The sequence below is a fragment of the Ovis aries genome, chromosome 25 (assembly GCF_016772045.2).
Source record: "Ovis aries strain OAR_USU_Benz2616 breed Rambouillet chromosome 25, ARS-UI_Ramb_v3.0, whole genome shotgun sequence".
NCBI lineage: Eukaryota > Metazoa > Chordata > Mammalia > Artiodactyla > Bovidae > Ovis > Ovis aries.
The window spans coordinates 42876603-42892970 of record NC_056078.1 but is presented as its reverse complement, the minus strand read 5'-3'; the positions used below and the strand labels follow the sequence as shown (position 1 = coordinate 42892970).

Sequence of the window (16368 nt, the reverse complement as noted above, 5' to 3'; positions counted from 1 at the left end):
CTGTCGCAGGATATTGGACACAGTGCCCTCTGCTCTACAGTAGGGCCTTGTTGTTCCCACACTTTATATAGTAATTTTCCTTTCCTGCTCCCAAACTTCCAGTCCTTCTCGCCCCTACTCTCACTTCCCCTTGGTTCTCTGTGTCTGAGTCTGTGTATGTTTTGTAAATGTGCTCATTTGTGTCGTTATATTCCATATAGAAGTGATGTCCTGTGGTATCTTTCTCTGCTGACTTACTTTGCTTAGTACAGTAATCTCCAGGTCCATTCATGTTACTGCAGGTGACGTTATTCCATTCTTTTTGGTGGCTCAGTCATAGTTCACTGTGTGTGTGTCCGCGTGTGTGTGTGTGTCCGCGTGTGTGTGTGTGTCCGCGTGTGTGTGTGTGTCCGCGTGTGTGTGTCCGTGTCTTGGCTGTTGCGAGCAGTGCCGCTGTGATCGTAAGGGTGCATATATCTTCTCTTTAAATACACTTGTCATACATTCTTTAAACTGGGACACTTTCTCAACCTTGTGTTTGTTCACCTTGATATTTTTAAAATATATAAGCCAATTACTTGGTTCAGTGCAGTTCAGCCGCTCAGTTGTGTCCGACTCTTTGCGACCCCATGAATCGAAGCACGCCAGGCCTCCCTGTCCATCGCCATCTCCCGGAGTTCACTCAGACTCACGTCCATCGAGTCCAGTGATGCCATCCAGCCATCTCATCCTTGGTCGTCCCCTTCTCCTCCTGCCCCCAATCCCTCCAAGCATCAGCGTCTTTTCCAATGAGTCAACTCTTCACATGAGGTGGCCAAAGTACTGGAGTTTCAGCTTTAGCATCATTCCTTCCAAAGATCACCCAGGGCTGATCTCCTTCAAAATGGACTGGTTGGATCTCCTTGCAGTCCAAGGGACTCTCAAGAGTCTTCTCCAACACCACAGGTCAAAAGCATCAATTCTTTGGTGCTCAGCTTTCTTCACAGTCCAACTCTCACATCCATACATGACCACTGGAAAAACCATAGCCTTGACTAGACGGACCTTTGTTGGCAAAGTAATGCCCCTGCTTTTGAATATGCTATCTAGGTTGGTCATGACTTTCCTTCCAAGGAGTAAGCGTCTTTTAATTTTATGGCTGCAGTCACCATCTACAGTGGTTTTGGAGCCCAGAAAAATAAAGTCTGACACTGTTTCCACTGTTTCCCCATTTATTTCCCATGAAGTGATGGGACCATCACTTGGTAGAATATCTCTTTTGAGGTGTTGCCCCGTGTTTTTTCAGAACTAGATTCAGTGTATTCATTTTGGTAGGAACCCCACGGAAGTATGGGCGTCCCTGATAGCTCAGTTGGTAAAGAATCCACCTGCAGTGGAGGAGACCCTAGTTTGATTCCTGAGTCGGGAAGATCCACTCAAGAAGGGATAGGCTACCCGCTCCAGTATTCTTGGGCTTCCCTTGAGGCTCAGCTGGTAAAGCATCTGCCTGCAATGCAGGAGATCTGGGTTCAATCCCTGGGTTGGGAAGATCCCCTGGAGGAGGGCATTAGAACCCACTCCAGTATTCTGGCCTGGAGAATTCCATGGACTGTATAGTCCATGGGGTTGCAAAGAGTTAGATACACCTGAGTGACTTTCACTTTGCCACTGAAGTATATCTTTTGAAGAGAAAAGTAGGACCATAAAATCCACATACAACTCACGTGTGTAGGTAGCTTACAAGTCAGCCCTTTGAACACCTGTTTCCTTCGCTTACGGGGACTACATCTGTGGGTCCAGTCAGCTGCAGATCGTGTAGCACTGTAGCATTTCCCTGGAAACCTGCAGTGTGAGAGCACCATGCAGCTCAGTCACGCTGTTCAAGAGTCAGCTGTACTAAAAATAGCATTGATCTTAGTTCTCAGTGTTATCTTGTTTCTCTTTTTCATACCTGAAAAGTATTGTCTTGCTCAGGGTTTTCAGCTTTTAATTTTACTGTTTGTTGATTCTTATCAAGCAGTTATTGAGTTGGCCATAGAAGTTGGAATGAGCTTATTTAGTGAAATAGTAGAAATTATCGCCACTGTGGACACCGCCCTTGTTCTTATGTTCAGGTCCCATGAATTAGACACCTGTGTTAAAGGCCAAGCTTGGTACCTGTTCTTATCAGATGTTAATTATGCTTTTCTCCCTCCCTGTCTTCTCATGCATAATATCCTGGTTATACAAAGCCCTTTGAAGTATTTTGCCTATTGGTAGGCAAATCCTAAATTTAATCTTATTGATACTTTTCTTAGGGAATGTTTTTATATAAAATTTATTTTCTCAACAATGCAAATTAAATATTACCATCAGTTTACAGACACTGAAGACAGTGGACTTTTATAAAACACAGTCTTTATGTACTCATCAAAGAAAAAATGAATATGGCAGACTTTTATTTTCTTTGTTGATTGGACCATTCATTCACTGTACGTTAAATATTGTGGTTGCTTCTGGAAGCATCATTTTTTTCTTCATGTGAAATAATAAGTCATTAAGACTAGTGGGGTTTTTATCTGCTTGTGTTTCTTAACAGAGACCCTTTAGAGGGTGTAGTTTTTAAGAAATAATTTTTTCTGAAAAATAATAGTGGCAGATTATTTGTTTCAGGTACTGAACAGTACAGTGAATACACAGGCTATGCCGAAACGTACCGCTGGGCCCGGAGCCACGAAGACAGGAGCGGAAGGTGAGTTCATCTCTACTTGAGTATCACACGGCCCAAAGCCAAGGAATGTGGGCTTGGCCCTGGTACGTTCTGTCTTCCATCTACTCTCACTTCAGAAATATAATTTTCTTCTTGAATTCGATAGTACGGGTTCACTAGTAGTTAAAACAGATTCACCAGCTCTATATACTCAGAGAAGAACAGAGAAAGAAAGGCCAGACATCTAAACCGAGACCAGGAAGGGCACAGCTCTCTGCAGGCGTCTCTGCTGCTGATTGTGAGCATCCAATGAAGGTTAACTTCCAACAACAAACTTAATTCGAGCGGATTCTAATTGCAGCTTAAAGCCTTTAAACAGCCTTCTTAGTTGTCCTTAACTTCTGTGAGATTAGGTAAGTGGGGGAAACCTGTGTTGGGACAATTTGCCTAATGCCATAAAACAGTTGCTGGCAGAACCCATGGTGAGCTTTGATGCTGCTGTCTCTGGTTTCTTATTGAAGTACATTCTTACACTTCGACATTTTTGCTTCCCCAGAGGCAAATTTTTATTGAAAACCTGTGTGTGGCAAATTGTGTGTGTTTCAGTGGGAAGAGCCACTGTGGCAGAGAAAATCAGCCCCCGCCCTTGTGGCCATACAGCCTTATTCTTTGTAATATCTCAAGTCCAGTTGCTAGTCTGCCTTTGTTTTGGATAAAGCATATGGCTGCAACAGTTACTAAGGTGGATTTTTAATTCTTTATAATTCTTTACAGACCAGCATGAAGGCGTCTGTTGCTGTTCTTCAGTGTGAAGCACTGATGGGAATATCATTATATGCATGTTTATGAAGAGATGAATATTTAGAATTTCATGTTTCCAAAATCACCATCTCATCCAACTTTTCCTGTCTCCACAGGCAAATTGTTATTGTTTGCTTTGATTTATTTGCCTTTTTAAAAATAATTTTGTGCACTCAGCAGTTGAAGGCAGCAGGTAGAATTTAATATTGAATTGTTACACTTTTTTTTTACCTCAGCACTTGACTCCTTGGGACTAGTTTTTGGACAATATACGGTGATGTTACAAACTCAGTGACTTAGAGCAGTTCTTCCAGAACAGAGGAAAGAGCTCTTGTCCAGATACAAAGGCCAGGTCTTTGGTGTTGGGAGGAAAACAGAGAGCTAAATCCCTTTGGTTTGCCCACCAAATCTTTTAACCTCGAAGACTCACTGTTAATATCTGTTTACAGTATATTCTATCTTTTCGTTTTACTGCTTAATGCTTGGTACTCCACAATACATGTGCCTTGGACTTCCTGATTGGCTGAGACATAAAGGCATTGTTCGGTTGGTTTGTAATGTATTAGCCCTGCCGAAGTCTCCGACCCTGCCCTGCGGGGGGGTTGTTGTCTGCTGAGGGCCTTTCCCCACTCCTCCTCGCCCCGTCTGTTGCCCCAGGGACGACTGGCAGCGGCGCAGCACTGAGATCGTTGCCATCGACGCCCTGCACTTCCGACGCTACCTCGACCAGTTTGCGCCCGAGAAGATCAGACGGGAGCTTAACAAGGCCAGTAACCTTATTTCTCCGTCCGTCTGGCAGCTGCATCTATCTGCTGCCATTTTATTAATGCTGAATTAATGCTCTCTGGTAACTCCTGCAGCGTCAGGACGTTTGCCCACAGCGCTCCTGAGTTAATGGGTCTGTCAGCTTGTACAGGATGTGCTTTCCATTTTGTAATTGTTTGATGACTGATGCCAGATAGACTGTTGCTTGATATTAAGCCCCACACATGCATTTATCTCATCAAGTACATTTAGCTGCTTTGGAACATTATCATTTTAAAACGATATAGAAATAAATGAACCTGAGAGTTTTTTTCAAACCTACCCAATGACACTTTCTCTGCAAGGTATGCTGTCAGGATTAAAACAGATAAACCATGAAAGTGAAGTCACTGTTGTTCTCATATTGGTACGAGTCATGTAAATTATTTATTTGGCAATTTGGCGTATTTATGATGGAATATATGGCTTTCTGTGCTTAGTTTTATCTCTTGTAATCATTTTCTTTTTTAATTGTGTTACAGAAATATAAAAATGAGCTAGACCTATTGTTAGTTCAGGTTTTTACTAATTAACCATAATAAACTAACTAACTTACAATAGCATTCTTATTCTGTTCTCTAGGTAGATAGGGCCTTACCAAAACTGTTGCTTTTTTCTTTAGTTCCTCAAATTACTCTCATGGCCAAGACTGACCCAATTCTGAAAACCATTTTTTAGCTTCCATGAATAGGGTTTGGTCATGAAACTCTCTGCTTAGACAAGGCGTGTGTTTTGCATGACCCCCATGTGCCAGTCCCTACACAGGCTTTTGGCAATGAGAGCCGACCGCTGCAAGGGAGCTGGGAATGCTGCTGGACTGGCATGTGTGGCCCTCTGTATATCGTCCTCACATCTTTTCCCTGGGTCTGACCACAGGAATGGCCTCTGTGTGGTGCTCTGCTAATCCCAGCTCAAGTACCTTACCTTGCCTGTTGTTGTTTATAAAATAGCCAAATAATCCAGATAGGCTTTTACTATGCTTAAAACTTAGGGGATATTTCCAATATAATTACATTTGTTATCTTATATCCTAATGTACTTGAGAATCTAATTTGCTGTTGAACATATTTTTAAAATATACAATTAGGTTATTTTAACATTTGAAGTTCTCAAAGGGATCCCATAAAAAGTTTGAAGAGTAAATGCATTATTTTCCAAAATTGAACTTACATACAGATTCCATTTTTCTTTAATTCCTCAGAAAAGCTGTCTAAAAAGACTGTTCTTTGATATGTCAACAGTTATAATTTCTCTTTTATATGACTCATGATACTAAGGAATATCTTTTAGGTACCTTTTAAATGTGAGCCTGCTTTCACTGCCTAAACTCTTGCCTTAAAGCAGTTGTCTCCAAGCACATGGTGTTTTTATTACACAGCATATCAAGTAGAATAAGATTTATATTTAGCTTTTCATCAGAAGTGTTTGTGAGTGGGTCACATGGTCATTGATAGTAGAAGTAGTGGGTGTGGGGGTCCTAGGATACCAGGGAGGCCCTGATGCAATCTAGTATCCTTATAAGAAGAGATTAGGTCATACAAAAACAAACCAAAAAAAAACAAAAAAAAAAAAAACAAAAAAAACCAGGAGTGCACGCGCACAGAATGAATACCACGTGTGGGTCTACATGAAGGTGACCATCTGCACGCCAAGGAGAGGGTCTCAGAAGAAACCAAGCACGTGGACACCCTGATCTTGCACTTCTAGTCTCCTGAACTGAGAAGAGTAATGTCTGTTGTTTTACTCACATAGTCTGTGTGGCACTTTGTTACGTCAAGAAATACATGGAAATTTAGAGAGACATGTATGAAAAGGAAATGTATTTAACCATTATTGTACATTAACACACATTCCAAGGTTCTTTTTTTTTTAATGGATAATATTTATATTCCCACAAATACTTTTCCTGCAGGAGCTGGATCATTCACTTTTACAGATATAATCCTGGACATAAATAAATATTCTCATTTTTAATTCCCCATGGCTAACTGATGACACCACAACCTGGAGAGCATAGTAAATTAAATGTTTTACATCTCACTGGGTTTTGTAAACTTAGGTTTAAAGCAGAACTCTGTTTTAAATCACTTCAGAGATAACTTGTACAGTGCTTTTTTTTTTTTTTTTTGTATGCCAGAAAGAAACTAGACAGGAACAGAAAAACTCCATTTTTCCAAATGAAGCAATAGACCAGCTTTCACCGTCAGAATTCAGTGTGGATCTCTGAGCTCCAGGGGGCTTGCTGCTTTTAGGCGATACTCAGGCTTCCCGGAGGTGCAGGGGGTAAAGAATCTGCCTGACAACGCAGGAGACATGGGCGGAGCCCCTGGGCTGGGAAGATTCCCCTGGAGGAGGAAGTGGCAGTCTGCTCCTATATTCTTGCCTGGAAGGTTCCATGGACAGAGGAGCCTAGTCAACTATAGGCCGGGGGTTGCAAAGAATCAGACAAAACTGAGCGACTGAGGACAGACACACACAACAGATAGCAGCCTAAAGGCAGGCCCACAGAGCGCTTTATCATCTCTGGAAACAACTGGCTCTATCCAGGCTCCTCCCAGCCTACTGGACCCACATCATGTGGGTTTTAAACCTGTGAAAGGTAAGCTAGGTAACATTCTCTAGGAGAACTGTCTTTGGATTGAAAAGATTTATGACTTCAGGATGTAAAAGTAGCAAATAGCTCAGCAAAGGAAGAAAGAAATCATCTGTGGAAAGTTGTGTTTAGCCATGTTAGACTCAATCCAATAACATTAAGTAACGAATATATTCCATGGAGTCATCTGGATCAGAAATTTAACAAAGTGCGGAGACCATCTGAGCAGGAAATCACCACTTCCCTTTTAAAAACTAATGTATTGATTTTGCTGTTTTTGTTATTATCACCAAATTCAGGAGTGGATTGTTACAGTGCTTGATTAACAAAACCGATCAGTCCTTGCTGTTAATAGTTCAAAGAAGTTCAATATCTGATCATATATAATTTTTTCTTGAAGTCTGTTACTTTACTTTTCAGGAATATTGGTTCAAAATGTATCATTTTTAGTGAGTTTTCCCTTCAGTTTCTCAATGTATAGAATCAGAATAACCATAGAAATACATAATCTAATTTCTGATTTCATACATGGGAAATCTAAGGTCTAAATGATGTTTTCATTTTATATTGCATCTTGAAAAGGCAATATCCATTTACTAAGGTTACAGTTATTTTAAAGACAAAATATCATCTATAATTTTACATTTCAAATAATCGTTTTCATTTTTGTAGGACTTTCCACACAGATATTAAGTTTCATATAAATGTGTTCAAAAGTGACATAAATATTGTATTTATTTAATTTATCCTAATTATATTTTTCATACTTTCTAATGATCTTCATAATAATATGATAATGGCCATAAAATTAGTTGGATTGACATATGAGGACTTAGCTGATATACTAAGTCTTAGCTATTAGTTTTTTAACTAAACTAATGGTGGTCCCAGGGTTCTCCTTATTATATACAATGTGGTGAACATCTTTGTGGAGCTTCCCCGGTGGCTCAGACGGTGAAGAATCTGCCTGCAGTGCAGGAGACCTGCGTTCAGCCCCTGGGCTGAGCAGATCCCTAGGAGAAGAGAATGGCAGCCCACTCCAGTATTGTTGCCTGGAGAATCCCATGGACAGAGGAGCCTGGGCAGCTACAGTCCATGGGGTCACAAAGAATCAGACATGACTGAGCAACTAATACTTTCATTTTAAACATCTTTGTACAGTTGTTACTTAATCAAATAAAATAAATTTACAAAGAAGAAATTTATAAAATTGTTACTGAATCTAAGGATAATTTTAAGACAATATTACTTTATTCTCTTTTAAAAGGTTCTTCAGTCGCTCAGTCTGGGAAAAAAAAAATCAGGAGTGCATGTGCACAGAATAAATACCATGTGTGGGTGGGTCTACAGGAAGGTGACCGTCTGCACGCCAAGGAGAGGGTCTCAGAAGAAACCAAACACGTGGACACCCTGATCTTGAACTTGTAGTGTCTGGCTCTTCAACCTCTTGGACTGCAGCACGCCAGGCCTCCCTGTCCTTCACCAACTCCCAGAGTTTAGTCAAACTCATGTCCATTGAGTCAGTGATGCCATCCAACCATCTCATCCTCTGTCATCCCCTTCTCCCGCTTTCAATCTTTCCCAGCATCAGGGTCTTTCCAGAGAGTCAGATCTTCACATCAGGGGGCCAAAGTATTAGAGTTTCAGCTTCAGCATCAGTCCTTCCAGTGAATACTCAGGACTGATTTCCTTTAGGATGGACTGATTGGATCTCCTTGCAGTGCAAGGGACTCTTCAAGAGTCTTCTCCAAAACCACAGTTCAAAAGCATCAATTCTTCGGCGCTCAGCTTTCTTTATAGTCCAATTATCACATCCATACATGACCACTGGAAAAACCATAGCCTTGACTAGATGGACCTTTGTTGGCAAAGTAATGTCCCTACTTTTTAATATGCTGTCTAGCTTGGTCATAGCTTTTCTTCCAAGGAGCAAGCGTCTTTTAATTTCCTGCCTACAGTCACCATCTGCAGTGATTTTGGAGCCCCCCAAAGTAAAGCCTGTCATTGTTTCCATTGTTTCCCCATCTATTTGCCATGAAGTGATGGGACCCGATGCCATGATCTTAGTTTTCTGATTGTTGAGTTTTAAGCCAACTTTTTCACTGTCCTTCCACTTTCATAAGAGGTTCTTTAGTTCTTCTTTGCTTTCTGCCATAAGGGTGGTGTCATCTGCGTATCTGAGGTTATGATATTTCTCCCAGCAGTCTTGATTCCAGCTTGTGCTTCATCCAGCCCAGCATTTTTCATGATGTACTCTGCATATAAGTTAAATAAGCAGAGTGACAATATACAGACTTGACGTATGCCTTTCCTGATTTGGAACCAGTCTGTTGTTCCATGTCCAGTTCTAACTGTTGCTTCTTCATACAGATTTCTCAGGAGGCGAGTAAGGTGGTCTGGTATTCCCATCTCCTTAAGAATTTTTCACAGTTTGTTGTGATCCACACAGTCAAAGTCTTGGCATAGTCAATAAAGCAGAAATAGATGTTTTTCTGGAACTCTCGTTTTTTCGATGATCCAGCAGAAGTTGGTAATTTGATCTCTGGTTCATCTGCCTTTTCTAAATCCATCTTGAACATCTGGAAGTTCACAGTTCACATACTGTTGAAGTTTGGCTTGGAGAATTTTGAGCATTACTTTGCTAGTGTGTGAGATGAGTGCAATTGTATGGTAGTTTGAGCATTTTTTGGCATTGCCTTTCTTTGTGATGGAATGAAAACTGACCTTTTCCAGTCCTGTGACCACTGCTGAGTTCTCCAAATTTGCTGGCATATTGAGTGCAGCACTTTCATAGCATCATCTTTGAGGATTTGAAGTAGCGCAACTGGAATTCCATCACCTCCATTAGCTTTGTTTGTAGCGATGCTTCGTAAGGCCCACGTGACTTCAAACTCCAGGATGTCTGGCTCTAGGTGAGTGATCACAGCATCGTGATTATCTGGGTCGTGAAGATCTTTTTTGTGTAGTTCTTCTATGTATTGTTGCCACCTCTTCTTAATATCTTCTGCCTCTCTTAGGTTCATACCATTTCTGTCTTTTAAAAGATTCTAAAGGCACTTTAAAAAATCCCATGCCGCAGTCCATGTGGTTGCAAAGAGTTGGACACCACTGAGCGGCTGAACAACAACTGGGCCTTAGCTGTGGCTTGTGAACTCTTAGTTGCGGAATGTGGGGTCAAGTCCCCTGACCAGGGATCACACCCAAGCCTTCTGCGTTGGGAGCGTGGAGTCTTAGTCACTGGGCCACCAGGGACGTCCCTTTAGGCACTTTTTATATTTGTTTTTAGGAAATCACAGTATTCTAAAACGTAAAATCATTATCAGTATGAACTATGGATTAGTTTGTTAGACAAATATGTTATATTGACTTAATATAAACAACTCCTTAGGACAATAATTAAATCATTAATCTAGAAAACAGTATGATGTATTTACGTTATGATGAAGGATGTGATTTAATTGTATTCTCTTAGGCCGGCTAGAGTTGGCTTTGCAGCCTGAGTCCTGCTTCAGCCCGTGTGCTCGTGCCTGTGTGTCGCAGGGATGTTTGCACAGAATATTCACCTGAATACCGTCTGTTTCCTGGGCCCAGTTCTGGGCCTGTAGGTTTTGAAAATTGTTCTTTGTTTCCTTTTTCAGTTTCTTGGCTTCCTTTCCCCATGTCTTTTTACCACTTCCCAGCTCGGTGCTAGTTTTTAACTCTAGATACTAGTATTTTCCTCCTGCCACTTGCTTCTCAAGGCCCCCCTCGGCACCCTTCAGGACCCGAAAATTCCCTCTCTTCTTAACGTCCCATCAAAACTCATTCACTCAGTCGTGTCCTGCTCTTTGCAAACCCATGGACTACATAGTCCATGGAACTCTCCAGGCCAAAATATTGGAGTGGGTAGCATTTCCCTTCTCCAGGGAATCTTCCCAAACCAGAGACTGAACCCAGGTCTCCCGAATTGCAGGTGGATTCTTTATGAACTGAACCACAAGGGAAGCCCAGGAATACTGGAGTGGGTAGCCTATCCCTTCTCCAGCGGATCTTCCGGACCCAGGAATTGAATCGGGGTCTCCTGCATTTCAGGCAGATTCTTTACCAACTGAGCTATCAAGGAAGCCCCATTCTGAGCCAGGAGTATTTATTGGTATCTTCTACTTACTGAGGTTTGAATGCTTCTTCTTTTCCCCACTTTTAAGTAGTTTATTAGTAAAAAATAAATAGCTCTGTCATGGTGAATGTTAGGTCAGGCTGTGATGAGAATTTAATAAGCAAGTTCTCTTTTACTGCTCTGATTAATCTCAAGTGCTCTGGCTCATGTGGGGAAAAATTTGCTGCCAGTGTGGAGCTCTTGAGAACTTCTAGCACATTCCCCTAGGAAGAAAGAACTTGACGATTCTTTTGCCGTCTCTATCACTATCTGATCTTTGTTTCTTACCAAAGAAGCTCAGTTATTATCCTGATTAGTGCCCCTGTCCTGGTCTCTGACATGTGAGGGATCTCTCTCCTTACTGGGGAATGGAGAGAAGCAAGGGTTGTCCCTCTAAAGGGGACTCAGAGGAGCTTGCTGCTTCTCTCTGATTGCTGACCTTGGAAGTGGTTGGTTTAAACACAATAAAAGAATTCTGTAACAACAGCCAAGACATGGAAGCAACCCGAGTGCCATGCCCACCATCAGACAAATGGATAACGTATACGATGAAACCTTATCCAGCCATTAAACAGATGGAGTTCTACCTTGCACAGCAGTGTGGATGGGCCTAGAGAGTATTATGCTTGGTGAAATAAGAGAAAGGCAAATACTATATGATATCCCTTATATGGGGGCTTCCCTGGTGGCTCAGATGGTAAAGAATCCTCCCGCAATGCAGGAGACCTGGGTTTGATCCCTGGGTTGGAAAGACCCCTGGAGGAGGGCATGGCAACCCACTCCAGTATTCTTGCCTGGAGAATCCCCATGGAGAGAGGAGCCTGGCTGGCTGCAGTTCATGGGGTCACAAAGAGTCGGACATGACTGAGCGACTAAGCACAGCACAGCACCATTTATTTGTGGAATCTGTGTATACAAAACAGAAACAGGCTCACAGATATAAAACTAGTGGTTACGGAGGGGAGTGGGAAGGGATGGGGGCGCATCAGGGTCATGGGATTAAGAGACACAAGCTATATAAAATAGATACGCAACAAGGATACATAGGACCACACCGGGAATTACAGCCATTATCTTGTAATAACTTTTAATGGAGTGTAATCTGGAGAAATACTGAATCACTTTGCTGTATACCTGAAACTAATATAATAATCAGACCTCTATAAAAAGGAACTTTGTATTTAATCATTAGTTATTCTTTTCCCTGTTTTACAAGTATTTCACATCATTTAATTTCTATCTGATTGCCTTTTTAAAGTTTTATTTTTTTCGATCAAAACAGCAAATGCAGGATAACTTCAGTTTTGTAATTTGTGTCTGTTGTGGCCATTTTTCCAGATTTTTTTTTTAGTAAAACTGGTTAGATTTTGCTTCGGATAATCTAAATATTTCAAATTCTCTGTTGTTTGGCTTTAGTTTCACTAAGCTATTTTTGCTTATTTTAAAGAAAATTTAGCCCAGATATGTAGAGATAGCAGTATTGGAAGAGACTAAAGTCGTTCTGATGGCATAAAGCAGAAAACATTAACTAGGAGGCTAAGAAATTTTCCTCTTCATCTAGGCATGTTTGGAGGATTTGATAGGAAAGCAAGTGGCAAAGTTATGTCTATTCTGACAGAAGGTCTATTCCTTTGTTGGCATAAAGGCAGAGAATCTGTATCTTTCAAGAAGAACCTGCTCAAAAAAAATTGAGCTCTTTGATAGTTTTGACCTGAAAGAGATTTTCAAAAGCTCTGTGCATCTGATTATACAGGTAATTTGTGAGTTCTAGTGTAAGCTCTGTACCACAGCATTGAATAATGGTCTGGTACCAACTTATAATTAATATCTGCCAGGATTTACAGCCTATGAGGAGGTGGAAGAAATAGCCTTGTTAATCCATCCAGACAGTGTGTAAAATAAATTTTTATACCTTTGTAGCAACTTCAGAGAGCAATTTGCAGTATCACATGTGGGCTTCGTAGAGGCGTCTTTCTTTATCCTTGGCTTTCTCTGGGAACATCTGTCACACATTGTTCTTTTTGTTTTATTCACTGTTATACATAAGACATAGTTTAGGCTTTGCTTGGTGCTTGAGAAAGCCCAGGGGATATTTGCTTTGCTATTATATTAAACTTCTTAACATAGTCTGATGGTTTCAGAAAACTAAGAACCCTTAGGAGGCAGAAAGGCCAACTAGCCTGACAGCAAAGAAATGGAAATCAGAAACTCTAGGGCCTTAAACTGCGATCTTCTCAAATATAAAATGAGCTGTTCATTTAATTAATATGCAGCCAGCATCCTCAGGATATACTGTGCTTTTTGCAGGTAACTGGAAAATTTTAAAATAAAGTAATCTAGCTTAAAATACAGCTGTGAAACTAGAGTCTTGGAGCTGGAAGGGATATTAAAGGTTATCTTATAGCCAGGCATAGGAGTCCCTTTTATATATAGGGACTCATTTTATATATAGTCGCTTAAGTGTTTCAGTGGCAAGAAGCACATTTAAAAGCTAACCACAGTTATTAATCTAGTCCCAATAATTCAGAGAGAGAGCTGAGGAAGCCTAATAGTAATAACTCTTTACTGTAATGAAAAATAGTAATCAAAAGTTTTCAAATAAAACTCTGTCTTAAATGCCTTTCTGTCCATTAGTCCCTCATAGTTCATAACTGGAATCCCATTAATTCTTGAAATATCTCTGATACTTTCATTTGTATTTGTTTGAATTGGGGAAGGGGGACAACTGAGACCCGTATTGGCTTAAGGGCTTTGATTTGCCCAGCATCAAAGCAAATCAGTAATTAGAACTGGTCATTTCTTACTCTCTTCCTTGTGTAATCCCAGGATTTTTTTCTTTTTTCCGTCTCCTTTGGCCCCTAGGAAAAAAAGGAGAAAGAGAGAGAGATAACATAAGCTTGATAATGGATACTGATACTAGTACATCAGTCAGAAATACTGCTAGTGTCTAGTCACTCACATTGCTTTGATGTTTCTTTCATTGTTCAGGCTTACTGTGGGTTTCTTCGTCCTGGAGTTTCTTCAGAGAACCTGTCTGCAGTGGCTACAGGAAACTGGGGCTGTGGTGCCTTTGGGGGTGATGCTAGACTAAAAGGTGAGTGAGTCTGTTGTTATAAGAAGGATAATAGTTTTTTGACTAAGGAATAGAGTTAGTCCTTCTAACCAGATTTCTATTGATCTGGACCAGTAGACCACAAAAATCTAAAAGAAAAGAAAAATATTTGATACAATTGTTTTTTTATTGTATATGCAGGAATCTATTTTTATGTTTAAATCTGTATTTTTATTCCCTGCAGAGGTCACATCTCTCTGATCTATCAGACACAGCATTTAGTTGAATAAAGAGGCCAAAATGACTATGAAGTTTCAACCCAAACCACCCATGCAAGCCCATTCCTTTACGATAGTGAGTTTTATGGACAGAGCTGTTTCACTGAGTGCCTCCTTCATTCACCAGACTTAGGGCACGTCCGCCGCTCTCTAGGCACTGTGGTAGGTTCTGAGAATACAGTGGTGGATAAGGTGTGGTCCCTGCTTTGGAATTCGTGGTCTAGCATCTGAGAGAGAGGCCTGGGCAAACGCAGCACAGAGAAATGAGTGCTTCAGTAGAGGCGCATGATGGGTGGGCATGCAGCGTGGGAGAGCTGCATGAGGAGGCATTTGGTACTCAAGAAGGATAAACATTTCTCGCACTTTAGGTTTGTACCTATCAACAGAGCTACTGGTTATCTATCATATCATGACTTTCTTTTCCTCTCAAGAGTATCAGTTACAGCAAATAGTATTATACTGTTACCTAGGAAGGCTGCTCTTGTGTGTCAGCCCAGCTGCTCTGACACAGCTGAGGGCGCTGCAGGACAGCCCGGGCACGCGCTGGAGTCAGTGCAGACCCCGCAGGGCACGGGCGCGCATCCCCCGCTGGACCACCCCGCTTCAGGCTCCGGCTGCGAGTCTGAGGCTCGGCTGTCCTGCGCAGGGCCACCTGCACCTCTGATCAGCCAGCCGCCAGTGGGGAGGCTCCCTCAAGCCTCTGAGGAACTCACAGAACCCAGGAAGGTGCTGTGGCAGTTGTGTTACAAAGCATATACGTAGGGTGAGATGCGGAGGGAATACAGAGCCTCCGTGCCCCGCCCCTGTGGTGTCAAAGCATGTCACTTTCCTAGCACATGAATGTGTTTGTTAGGAAGCTCCACCAACCTTTGGTGTCCAGAGTTTCTATGGGGGCTTCATTACATGGGCGCCATCGGTCATCCCTGGCCGTGCTCCAGTTCCCCTCTCCCTAGAGTTCAGTGACTCTAAGTACAATCCTCAAGCAGTCAGAGGCCCACTGGCAGTCACTCTCACCAGCATGACAAACACCCTATCACTCAGTTCAGTTCAGTTCAGTTCAGTTGTTCAGGCGTGTCCAACTCTTTGTGACCCCATGTACTGCAGCACGCCAAGCCTCCCTGTCCATCACCAACTCCCAGAGTCCACCCAAACCCATGTCCGTTGAGTTGTGATGACATCCTACCATCGCATCCTCTGTCGTCGTCCCGTTCTCCTCTTGCCTTCAATCTTTCTCAGTATCGTGTCTTTTCAAATGAGTCAGTTCTTCGCATCAGGTGGACAAAGTATTGGAGTTTCAACTTCAACATCATTCCTTCCAGTGAACACCCAGGACTGATCTCCTTTCGAATGGACTGGCTGGATCTCCTTGCAGTCCAAGGGACTCTCAAGAGTCTTCTCCAACACCATAGCTCAAAAGCATCAATTTTTCGGCACTCAGCTTTCTTTATAGTCCAACTCTAACATCCATACATGACCACTGGAAAAACCATAGCTTTGACTCGGGAAATGGCAAAGGTTTTGAGGCTCCTGCCAGGAACCCAGGACAAAAATCTGACAGATATTTTGTTTATACTACAGTTGTCAAAATAACAAGAAAACGAAGCAAATATAAAACAGCCAACTGGCCTTGATAGCTAAACTAGATGCAGATGAAATCCTTCTCAAATGCTCATTGGGAATTTCTCTGTAACAGTTTGTATAATCATCTGACATTAGCGGAATCACACTATGTATGCTATGCTCTGACCTCCTCTTCTAGAAAACCCTGTAGTCTCATGGTGGCTCGCAACACCAAAAATTGCCCAGTTTTTAATATTCTGTTGCATGTACCTATCTGCCATTGTTTATTCCACCAATTCTCCATTCATACAGGTTTTTTTATTTTATATAAGCAGAGCAAGTTTCTGCTTATATATGTTATACATAATTATTTTCTTAGGGTTAATTCCTAGAAGTGAAATTAATGACTCAAAGGACAGGGATACAACATATTTAAATGTTTACCACAAACTGTTCTTCTCAAAGGCAGTATCAATTTACAGTGTCTTCTTTGCAAAG

General features: G+C 41.6%; 1 protein-coding gene across 3 annotated transcripts in view; it reads left to right on the top strand.

Annotated features, from left to right (window-relative positions):
* PARG (poly(ADP-ribose) glycohydrolase) overlaps positions 1–16368 on the top strand; it is a 120206-nt gene that overhangs the window by 92687 nt on the left and 11151 nt on the right. For 2 of the 3 annotated variants that reach the window (XM_027962356.3, XM_027962355.3), the window contains exons 14-16: positions 2611–2689; positions 4106–4214; positions 13969–14074. In XM_027962356.3, coding sequence (XP_027818157.1) covers positions 2611–2689; positions 4106–4214; positions 13969–14074 — 294 coding nt within the window. Of the gene's footprint in view, positions 1–2610; positions 2690–3421; positions 3736–4105; positions 4215–13968; positions 14075–16368 lie in introns of those variants that run through there. The other variant, XM_042240804.2, reaches the window with a different exon arrangement.